This window comes from Mastigoproctus giganteus, chromosome 7 (assembly GCF_048544385.1).
Source record: "Mastigoproctus giganteus isolate SK-2022 chromosome 7, ASM4854438v1, whole genome shotgun sequence".
NCBI classification, from domain to species: domain Eukaryota; kingdom Metazoa; phylum Arthropoda; class Arachnida; order Uropygi; family Thelyphonidae; genus Mastigoproctus; species Mastigoproctus giganteus.
In genome coordinates, this window is record NC_143581.1 from 97,420,116 (window position 1) to 97,432,782 (window position 12,667).

The window sequence follows — 12,667 nt, forward strand, 5'->3', positions numbered from 1 at the left end:
TTCTTGGAAACATCACCTACCTAGCAAGCTCAGGAAAATTGTATCCATGATCGAGAAGATGCGCATATCTGGATGTAGTGACGCTAAGAAGTTTCGTGCCGTTCGGTGATTGAGACTGGTCGTCGGTGCGCATGGCCTAGAAAAATGAAAAGAGGTCAAGAATGAGTACAAAGTTGGGGAAATCTTGGAAGGGTGATTTAGAGAAATGAATTTGAGTAAAGAGGTGTGCTATATGGCGATTGAATTCAAGTGGCTTAAAGCAAAGGTAATCAACCGTTTTGTACTAAATCCGAGGGAAAAAATAAATAAAATTTAAGTTTAAAATATTCCAAGTTTAAAAAATATTAGCATGTACAAATACACTATTTTATTACGAAAAGTTATGCATACTAAAATATACGATTTAAGGAGAAAGACAAAAAAAAAAAAAACCACCACGGATTTAATATTTCTTCGTGCATCCGTGGCTAAGTACTAAGAGTTGCCCAATTGAAATGCAACCTCAAATTTTTCCTAAAAACAAATACAGAATTTAGTCAAAACTGTGACAGAATCTGGTGGAAGTGTTTACATGTTCACATTTTTGGTGAGCTTCACGTAACTCTACGAAGAACACACTAATAATAAAATTCTTTAATAACGTAGTGAGAACAACATTGATACCTACAACAGATATCCAGAGGAATCTTATAAAGCAAAGTTAAAATATTTACACAAATGCAAAATTATCCCGATTAGGATGAGTTATTGAAAATTAAGTCCTTGTTACAAGAACTTATAAGAATGATACACGCTAACGGTCAACTTGATACAGTCATTCTAGATAGTGGGCGAAAGTCTGTTGAGAATCCTAAGATCTATTTTCAGTACTCTACTCTATAATTCGAGTTAGATTTCTGCAGATCCCGGTAAAAGCAACAGACATTTAGAAGTGTCTGTTGCTTTTGCTTTCAACATTGAAACTACACTGAAGGTCTGCACATAATGAAAGGCAGTGTGTGTGTGTGTGTGTATATATAGTACATGGCACGGGCCTGACTGTTGCTCATTTAAGGATCCAGAATTCTAGACCCAGACATAAATGACGCGAAAGCGTTAAAGGTTTGTCGTATTTATTACTGAATCTATGTTGGTATTGCTGATATGTTTTAGATGCAAGGCAATGCATCTAAAACATATCAGCACATATAAACCTTCCCTTCCTGGGAAGGGGGGGGGCCATGTTACGCTGCATTAATAAATGTTTCACTTCTGAAATTCCACTGCGACCTATGTAAAAATGTCTCTCTCGACGATAAATAATATAATTTGGTGGTCTGTTGCCATAGTTACATTGGCACACACCGTTGATCCAATGGGTCGTGTTAAAAAATGAATAACCCTCTACTAAAAATGATAGCACCTGATACATTTTTCAAATGATCCCTAACTTCTCTGTGTAATGGGCTATTTCATATTTTACTATGTACAATGAAGGCAAACGATATTTATACAAGAAAAAGCAGGCTCTTAAAAAAGCCATTAATTAATAATAATAAATAATAATCGCGTGTCAAGCGATCATTTATTAATGGCTATATTAATAATTGTTAATATTAATTGGGAGCGCATGTATAGTATGAAACGCGTTTGATGCGACATGGCATTGATGCTATGGTTAGTGTGCTCTTGTCGATGGTATGTGTCTGTTCACAGACCGCTTTGCACGTTTAAAACCCGAAGCAGCTCTGGAGGGGGGGGGGGAATTGGCTAACTGCAGCCCGGATTGAAGAGGCTTTTAAGAATTCCATCGGTCGCCGACTGGACTTTAATTCAAACCTCCTCGGAAGAATGACCGACCAGCAGTCCTTCGAATAGACTGACGTAACTTCTGAACCACCCAGATGATAACCAGTTGCTTACGATTAGAGCAAGGAAACTTGTTTTCAGTAAATAACGATAATTTCAGAGCTGCTTTGGCACTCGAGACAGAAAATAATTTTAAAATATTTTATTTCGTTCTGCGGAGTTGTCCTTCAGTTCACTGGGTGATAGACTGCATTCCCGATGAAATGCAATCTGAAATCCAGTGAACTGAAGGACAGGGATTACTATTGCTCAAGTAACTCCCAGTTATGCTTGATAAAGTGTGAAGAAAATTGAATTGCATTGAGATGTCTGCCGCATCACCTTCGAAACCCGCATTCGGTATATACATTCATATATTTCTCTTCGCTGCCATGTAATTTGCTTTCTTTTCGTGCGAGAAATAAGTGGTTATAAATGTTTGAAGTTGCAAAGCTGGTTTGTAATTACTATGCTAGTAGAACGAATGAAAAAATTACTACTTTGAAATAATTGATTTCATTACATTTAACTTGAAAACAGGTCTACTATAACAAACCTCCTAGAGACAAGTTGCAGGTTCCAAACCGCCCTCAACAGTAAAAGCCAGATGGACATCCTATTCCTGGATATCAAAGCTGCTTATGACAGGATAGCGATCCAACCCCTCCTACACTTCCTGGAATCTCACTCTGGCATTACAGGAAACTTATTCACACCTACTGCGAGATTTACTCACAGAGAGGATCATAATAGAACATAATAAAACATTAAGATTTTAGCGTCAATTAACAGTAAATAGAGGAGTTCCCCAAGGAGGGGGTGCTCTCTGCGAAACTATTTGCCACAGCCCTCAACCTGCAATAACATCCTAACCTATGCGGACCACCTGAAAATATTCTTCCCATCCAGCGGTAATGATAGTGAGCATAACGTTGCTCTACAAGCCACAGAGCAGTTAACTAATCTGGCCAACTTCCTCGCCCCAGTCGAGGCGAGGAAGTTGGCCAGATTAACCCTCTTAAAACTGCCCAGATGTCCTTCTCCAGAAAGCATAAAATACGTAACATCACCATTCTCTTAAATGGCCAACCCATCCAAAAAGTTGTTCGCCACAAAGATCTGGGAATTACCGGGACAACAAATTATCCTTCACTGAGTATTTCACTACCACCAGGAAGAAAACACTAGCCGCCATCTGGCGCTCAAGACAAGAATTAGCTGTGGTTCAAAATGCTCAACTGGTGAAGGAATACATTGTTAGGCGCGTTGCCCCGATTGCCTTATACGCTTTGGTCATCTGGTCCTCAGCTCCTGAAACGTACGTTAAATTCTTCATAAACAGAGAATATTGGATACTCAGGTGGCTAAACAAGATTTTCCAATTCCATGCAAATATGGAGTGGACACCGTGGATGTTTATTGTCATTTGGACAAATATCCATATCCTGGCCAATCTATTGACAGGAAGATATGATGCGCCAGTACTTACAGGCATCATCTCGCACCCACGAAGTCAGAGGCAATCGTGCTGCCTGCAAATTAAGCCACTTCGCTCTAATCTAAACTCCTTGAAAAGTTTAAACGGATGTTCCCACTAAATACCATAGAAATCCTAAACCGCTTTGAGGTTAACTGTGAAAAACTATGCTCCAATAAGGTCTACAGACAGACTATCTACCAACAAACAGCTGAGTCGCGACACTACTAGCTGGTTCCATCGTCTTTTAGTTACTCTGAGTTATGCTGTCATCACGACATTCGGGTACGAAGTTAATAAATTTGAGTGTTGCGAATGCTCCTCTACGAAGACATCCAGAAATGAATAGCCAAATTTATATATTAATATAAATGTTTCCTTTATTGATAAACTTTAAATATTTTTGTAAATTTATCCTCTGCATTGTAAATATACCCCTCTAGCTTGCATGCCGTACAAGGGGCGATTGTAACTTGCAATCAACTGAAAAAAAAAACTTTTTATAACTTTTTTTTTCAATAAATAAGCATCGCCATTGTTTAGGCGCATTAGCACATATGCTTAACACTATTGTGTTCACCAATCGGTTCTCCTGTAATAATTTCCAATGGATGGATTACCATGAATTTTCATGAATGACTTGAGCTTTCCCAAATTTCTTTAAAATCGGACCGATAAAAATCCAGCAGCAGTTAGTTATTATTTCCTTTTTTTTTTTTTTTTTTCCTCATATGTACCTACATAGGTTATCCCTATACCTCGTTTATATATTCTAGCTGAAGTAGTGCATATTGTGTTTGTTCCTGTGCACTGATTCGAGCAATTTGCAATATAGCAAATGCGCAGGAAAGAAAGGTTCTCGGTTCGCGCATAAACGTCGTTGCTTTTTCTGCGTCTTTTTGTTATTAGTTTACTAAATAGATAAATCGTGAATTATTACTATTTGCTTATTATATTAATCAAAATAGAAAATTAAATGTATTATATTTCAATTGCTGTTAAAATCCAGAAGAAATAAATAAATGCATTACGAAAGTACTGACAGTACCCTGTACCCCAGATGGTAGTTACATCTTTGAGTAAATCCCACATCAAACACACCGCGATCACTGCCACTGTCCTTATCTGTAGATTCATACTGCATGAATAATCACTGCTGATAGCCAGATCAAGTGTATTACTCCCTCTGGTTGCCTCTCGAACATGCTGCTGTAGAAACATGTTTCTCGAACATGCTTTGCTGTCTCATAGCGACAGCATGAAGTTTAGATAACAGGGGATTAGAGCATGATTAGTGAAGTAGAGCAGGGTTTCAAAGGTTATTTAGTATATTGTAAAGTTTATTTTCATAAGTTTTTTTTCCTGTAATAGTTTGATTTTTTTTAATATTATAAATATAATTTTTTGAGTTTCTTTTAATAACAATTCGTAAATTTTATTATGACTGTTAGAAGTATACTACGATTGTTTAATTTATTAAATCACAGAGATTTTAATGAAATACATGTTGCGTTTCACGCAATGTTGATTACAAAGGTGTAAAAATACGTAGAGTGAATATTACGTTGAGAGGTGTAGTGTAATGAGAACAATTATTTTTATATATTATTAGTTAGTATGAATCAGAGCTGTACTACTCAATATGTTCTACGTTGATAATAATATTAGTAAAATAATAAGAGGAGTTTACCTCAATATAGTGCGTAGAACACTTCCGTATGATACTCTCCAGAAATTAAAACGGAAAAAACGAAAAAATCGACTTTTTCGTTTTTTCCGTTTTAATTTCTGGAGGGTATCATACGGAAGTGTTCTACGCACCATATTGAGGTAAACTCCTCTTATTATTTTACTAATATATTATTAGTTAATCAACTGATAACAAGATAATTAGTTATTTATTTTACACTTCTATTAATTACATAAAAAAAAACTTCAATCAATTTGAGAAATAAGTACCGCGCCTGCAACGTTAAAATAGAAAAAAGCCGCGTATGAAATAAAATTTCAAAATAAAAGGGTACCCTTGTTAAAACAACTTTCATTCCTCAGTTTAGCATATTCGTATCATCATCAGTAATTCTTGTGACTGGTTAGTTCCTCTGATGAGCTGTCTCCACCTCCTGTGCCGTTTGTTTTAGTTTCTCAAAATGTCGAAGTCCTGCTTCATCCAGCAACATCCCGATGAAGGTTTTTTTTTTAAGGCCTTTCCCTCCAGAGTACCCTCGATGACATCGAGAATTAAAACCACCATGTCGAATCACGTGGCCCACTTATCTGAGTTGTCTGTTATGTTGTTTGGTTTTTAGGAACATTAGCAACTAAGGCCATATTGCTCTGGGAATATGCAGTGGTCATTCTCTGACCTTTCCACATCCTCCGTATTTGGTGGTGAAGGGCTCGAACCCCGGTCTAATCAAGAAGAGTGTGCTATGCACTGCTGCTCCTTCCCACCTGGCTACGGAGGCGCCTACCTATCTGAGTCTAGTTGGTCTTATCTACCTAGAATTTTCCTTTGTTCTTGGACACGTTTTAATATTTCCACATTTGACACTTTTTCAGTCAATTTTTTAAAATTTTTTCCATTAATTTTTTTTTTTCCAAAAAAGAGACTCGAAGGCCCCAAGTCTCTTTTTGTCTCTCTTTGTAAGAATTCGTGTCTCTGAAGCATGCAGAGCCACTGACCAGATATATGTCATTATTACCTTCTTCCTAATTTTCTGTGACATCTTCTTCTGCGTAATCAACGACAGTTTATTCTTGAAATTCTGTTCTGCCATTGCAATTCTGGTTTGAATCTCAGTTTGACATGAAATATCCTGCGCAAGTAACTGTCTATTAAAGTGATCTACCTGTTCTATTCTTACTCCACCGATCTCAATTCGGAAGGGAGTTGACCTTTTACCAATCATTATTACCTTTCTTTACATCACGTTTATCTTCATTCCATACTTCAGCGCTTTTTTATTTAACCTTCTGATTATTTTTTAGCCCTGCTAGTATAGCAGGGCAACCTGCTAGTATAGCCTGATCGTCTGCAAACTTAGTAGCCTGTGCGTACTTTACACATATTTTAATCCCCTACTTCTTACTCCCAAGTGCCTCCTTTATTATCACTTCGGGAAAAGCATTGAATAATACAGGTGAAAGTAAACATCCCTGTATTACTCCCTTTTTAACTTTAGCTCTTTCTCTCAATTCTCCTCTCGCTCTTATCATCGCATTGTCTTCTGTATAAGTCATAGATCCGTCCAATCATCTTCTTGCGTCCAGTTTTCTCAAGCAATGGGAACAGTTGTCTCTAGATTACTCTATCAAACGCCTTCTCTGAAACCACAAAACGCACAGAAGTTTCTTCCTATGTTATACATTTTCTCTCCCAACACTCTTGGATGCATATATACGAATATGAATACTTATTTCTACTTAGTCTGCCTGTATGTAATCTTAATGTGATAGTCTCTGTTCATGATTGCCAGTCTTCAGGGGTCAGTCGCTCAGTCCAGATTTGTAATTCTGCTCCTCAACGAGGCTGTGTCTCGTTGCCCATAACAGCCGAGAAGAAAATGTAAGTATCGTCTGATTCTGATGGACTGCTGTCTTAGGTTTATCATATAAAATTCATGTTTCCTGATCATTACTTTAATTAAATGTATATATCCTATCTGTGATTAATTCACCTTATTTTCTGATGCTTTAAACCCTGCTTGTCGCCATGAAGGGATCTGCATATATTTCTTAAATGTGTGTGCGCTTTAGATTCGTGATTGACATGCATATTCATTTCATCTCACATTTTCGAATCTCTATTCATGATTTCCAGTTTATCAAGGCTCCGAATGGCCATGATAAAATATTGAACACAGAGCAACCATCACTTACCAAACATCGACTGAGCGTATTGATTTTTGCCTTTTAGTAACTGATCTCCAAGGGACTTTACAGGGTGTCCCATAAGTCTGGAATCATAGATTATACGGTTTGTTTATAGATTTTTCTTTTGATTTCAGTTATGACTGATGGCGCAGAATAAATGTTCTCATTTTTATTGCAGTTGTATTGATGGTGCATCATCACCCACCCCGCCAGGATCAGTGTTGGATAAAGAACTGTGGACACGCACAGAGAATTTGTAATGAAGCGATAATAACAGCAGAAGGTTTGCACTCAGCTCGTGAAAATCTACAGAAACTGGAGTGTCCAAGTCCAGTTATTCACTAGACATATATATATTTGTAGAGATATAATTGTGACCTGTCAGAAGCAACTCATTATACGACTTTTAATGAATTTAATTTTCTATTAATGATCCATTTAATAACTTTTAATAGCTATTTTACTTTTGACGTTCTTCTTGAACTTTAATTAATCGTATGCAAAAATGTTAAAGAGCTGGTAATTTTAAAAGCATTGTGTGTATATCTTCATTTCAGTTTAGTTGTATATCTAAAGATATACACACAATTCAGTACATATATCTTTATTAGTTGTTAAAAGATAAAGTTCAAGCAAAGTACTTACATATTATATATATTATTTATTCATATAGTCAGCAAGGTACTTTGTTTCAAGCTTGAACAATTTAATTACAGCCTTCTGTGACAATATATCAACTGTCTGGCACATGAAGATTCAAACAAGTTGGTAACAAAAGCAGTGCGTTACATTTCAGACGAATAACAATTCACTATTTATAACAAAATAAGTCAACTCATCGATGAAAATTTGTTACAAGGATTCCTACGTAAGCTGTTGTTGTTATTATTTGGTTTTTAGGAGCATTAGCAACTAAGGCCATATTGCTCCGGGGATATACGGTGGTCATTCCCTGACCTTTCCGTATTTGGGGATCACGGGCTCGAACCCCGGTCTAATCAAGAAGCGTGTGCTACGCACTGCTGCTCCTGCCAACCTGGCTACGGAGGTGCCTCCTAAGTAAGCACTGAAATTCTGAAATGGATCAGAGCTCCTGTTCCACATTTAGAGTAATATTTCTGTAGGGACTGTGGGGAGGGAATTATATGAAATCAGAATTGAAATTAGAACTATCCCAATGGCCAATAGAATATGCGTTGAAAATTTGGTAGCAGTTTGCATTTTTCTTGTCGATTAATGTATGCGAAAACATACTTTCATTTATGCCGATTTTTGTAGGTGGGGGAAGGCGGCAACGAGGAATTTGAAATCGTAACCGGAGCTGAAATTTTTCCAAGAACCAAAAGAAGTACACATGTTCAAAATCTCACCTCGTTCCGACTTTTCATTCTAGAGTAATACGCAAAACATACCTTCATTATATAAATAGATTTCTGAATTTGGGAGGGGGGGGGCTATATTGCTCTTGAGCACTTTCAAGGGATTAACGAAACATATGTTGAATATTAAGTAATGCCAAGTTAGATAACGTACGCAGTGAGATGCGCATGAAATGTAACTGTTACATTTCAGGCACTTTCTATTTTTTTCTTAAAATTTATTGAAATTTTTTTTTTTCGTTTTCTGTGATTAACTGAAACGAAAAGTAAATATAGTTATCTTCTTATCAGTTAATTACAGAACACTTAATTAAACTCTATACTGTTATTCTCGAAACTTAGCCATTCAGTTCTACTACAATTTCTCTTTCCCGTGTACATTTAAGTCTCGTTTCTCTTTAGGCATGTGCATCTGTTCACAAGCGACACCACATTCAAGGGTCTTTCATAACAGTACAGTACACGCGAAGCATGCACAGACTGTGCCAAGCTATATAGCAAACAAATGCTAGGATGGTAAACAAAACCATAACATAGTAATACAAAATACAAAGATAAAGATACAAGGCAAAGACAGATTATGTTCGGCATAAACGCCCAATATAAATGTTCACAATAACTGTACAACCTACACCAACAGTTATTATTAAATAAATTAGAGTTGCGTTGTATTAAGATAATAATGATAAAAATGAAATAAATAGAATGAATAATATAATTACACTGGATAAAACTGATAAAATAAGGTACCTGTCTGTACAATAAAAATATAAAATAAAATAAAACACCGAAGCTTTCAGAGGCGTCCGCCTCCTTTTTCAACAGTGAAGCTTATCGTACAGTACATCCTTAAATATCAGCAGGCTCACGGTTCACAGCATGTGTTTCTACAGGAGCATGGACAGTATTCTGGAATCGGAAATAGCTCGGGAGCGTGCCAGGCGGAATCGTTCATACCGTCCAAGAACCACAGCTTCGAGGTAGGGATGAATGCGGATTCCCGTCTCTATTAATAGTGTTGCTCACAGAGGAGCAAATCCGCAAGCTCTCAAGCCACTTGCAGTCCCAAAATCTGTGTGCCCGGTCGACAATAATAGTTTTGTCAGGAGAGATTTGATGGTGCTCCTCCCAAAAATGCTTCGCCACGGCAGGCCTCCCATAATTCGTGGTCTTCATCGCGCTGATATGCTCCCCACAAACCGACGCTTTGTTTCACCAACATAACATTCCCTGCAATCCGGGCATTTTATTTCATATACGACCCCACTTACACATTCCATAGGGATGGGGCACAACTGTGTGCCACAACCTGCGACAACTGTGTGCAACCTCCACCCTGGTAGCTGCACACAGCATGTCTGGTAATCGCGCAACACCAGAGTTATACGCTCAGTCAGGACCGGATCGTAGGGAACGTATGCGGTGGCAACGGGTGTAAACGGCTCTCTACGTCCGTGCCCCGCTTCTCGGTTACATTTATCTATGATCCTCTGGGGGTAGCCGCATTTTCTGAGATCTGCTGTGACACGTTTATTTTGTTCTTTCCTATCCTCGGAGGTGCTGCAATTGGACCCAGCCCTATCCAGTAATGCCCTAATGAAGCTGTTCTTGTGATGGTTGGCTTGTGCTGTATTGTAATGTGTGTGTATTGGCCCTAGCACATGGGTTTCCTATACACACTGGTTTTCACTCTAGCGCCTTCCCTATGTACCAACACATCAAGGAAAGGGAGGGTACCCTCTACTTCCACCTCCGAGGTGAACTGAATAAACGGGGAGAAGCTATTGAGGAAACCAAGCACCTCATCCTCTCCCCCTCCGAATAATTATAAACGTATCATCGCCATCGTTTTCATGCGCGCATGGGGAGAACCGACCCATCAAAAATCCTGGATTCGAGCTCCTCCATAGCTATGACAGCACTAATAGGGGAGCCCATTGCTGCGCCGTGAACCTGCTTATACATTGTTGTTTGAAATACCACGGTGGTACTCGAGAGACAGTTCCACCCCACTACAAATATCCTCCACGCTTAACGGAGTCCTATTCCTTAGCGTGCCATCTTTCTCCAATGCCACCCCATGATCGATAGGAATGCACGTAAACAAGGATACCACATCAAATGGTAACATGGTCTCGCCCTCTTCTATAAGCTGATCCCTTATAAATCGTAAAAAGTCTCCCCTATCCCTGATGGTAAAATCGGAACGTTCAAAAATAGACATGTAGACATGTATAGTATTTTATGTAGGACGGCACCTGCACGTCAGTTCAACTCCGCCTTTGTACACTGTGATGATTACAGAAAGCACTGTAAAAGGCCAGAAATGTGTGTAATGTTATGTTTGTGCAGTGTGTGTGTTGTTTAGTTGTTTCTGGGCGTTTTGTCACCAGGCACGCGATCACCTGGAAAGCCTGCCCAGTGTCCGTCTACACCACGGGGAGGTAGGTAGGCCACAACTACGCATGTATCGCGGCCGCCCTCCGAACGCTCTGGTTTACCAGCTCTTACTGCCCTAATATCACAGCAAAAAAAAAAATAAAAACAAATAAATAAATAAATAAATATTTATGGCAGTGGTATAAAATATGTTCCCAGTCTTCTGGGTCACCACAAGAACAGAGAGGTGATTCAGCAAGGTTGAAAGTTGCAAGTTTGGCATTAAGGGAGCCATGACCAGAGAGCAAGTAGAGAGTGTACAGACCAGGATGAAACCATTTCTGAGTGGACTCTAACGTGGCAAAGGTGACGTTAGGGATGAACTTTAAAGTAACAAGACCCTTAGAGGTAGCGGACCATCTGTCTTGCCAGCTCTGCATCAAAATATTCCAACAGCATCTTTTCTTTGCCTTGAGATCCACAGTGACATCGATAGTAATACCAAGAAAGGTGACAGGGACAGCGTGCCTAACGTAGAAGCACAGGCCTCGGTACATAAGAAAGAGATCGAGGGGCAGACAGCCGTTAAGGACCTGCACAGCAGGAGTAGACACGGTCCTACAGGCCCTGCACATTGCTAAAAGCATTTTACGTTGAATGCTGTGAAGTTTAGTCTGTACTGAAACCTTAACATGCCAGAACCAGGCGGCCGCGCCATAGGAACAAATTGGTAGAAACACAGCTTTGTACTATATAACGGTAGAGAGCGAGAATTAAGACCCCAAGATTGTTTAGAGAGAGACGCAGAAGTGAGAAGGTAAGTTTTTTGACTTTCTCTGAGAGATCTTCCAAGTGTTTAGTAAACGTAAGTTTACTATCAATGATAAGACCAAGAAATTTTAGAGAAGAAACCATGGAAAGTGATTTGTTTTGAAGTTTTACAACAGCGAAGTTTTAAGTTTTAAAATATAAAGCGAACCCTTAACCAGCATCATTTTAGTTTTCGTGGAGGATATGGATAATTTATTTATGTTGGACCATTGAGAGAGATCTGACAACTAAGTTGGCAGTACTTTCAAGAGAGGCACGGGAATTGCCCTGGATCAGCAGGATGAGATTTGGAAGTATAAGGAATAGTTTTAAGGAGCCATTCGTCAAGAACGATGTTCCAGACGAGTGGTCCAAGAACAGAGCCCTGGGGGCAGCCCCTAGTGACAGAGCGGGAGACGCAGTTAGATCCAGAAATAACAGAAACTGTACGGTTTTCAAAATAACTTCTTAAAAGGTTATAGAGAGGAAGAGGACAATCGGCAGCACGTATAAATAATAGCAATATATTGATCTCATCGGACGTCAACGCAAAATCAAACTTTTGGCACAGCCCTTCTACAGATGCACGTGGCCTTCTCTTGGAGGAGTTTATAATTAATCATTGTGTTTCAATTCACAACAAGCCTAATCACCCTCATACTTTCTCAAGTTATGCAGGAGAATCTAATATAGATATAACGATGACAAACTCTCACTTCGATTTGCGGCTTACTGACTGGACTGTGTATACGGACTGGTGCACCAGTGACCACAGAGTCATCTTTTATATGCTTTCCCCTGATTCTGCCGTTCCATCTTCACACACTTTCTCGCAGCCAGAATTAATAAGATTTTCCATCAGAAATATTGACTGGAATGCTTTTGACTCTTCCATTCTTCTGGACCTTGACGAACAGAA

At 38.8% G+C, this 12,667-nt stretch overlaps 1 protein-coding gene across 1 annotated transcript in view; it reads right to left on the minus strand.

Moving 5' to 3' along the window:
• Positions 1-12,667, minus strand: part of LOC150083097 (uncharacterized) — a 205,384-nt gene that overhangs the window by 109,581 nt on the left and 83,136 nt on the right. Inside the window, exon 6 of the mRNA XM_090378388.1 lies at positions 21-136. Within this exon, the coding sequence (XP_090234514.1) occupies positions 21-136 (116 nt within the window). The remainder of the gene's footprint in view (positions 1-20; positions 137-12,667) is intronic.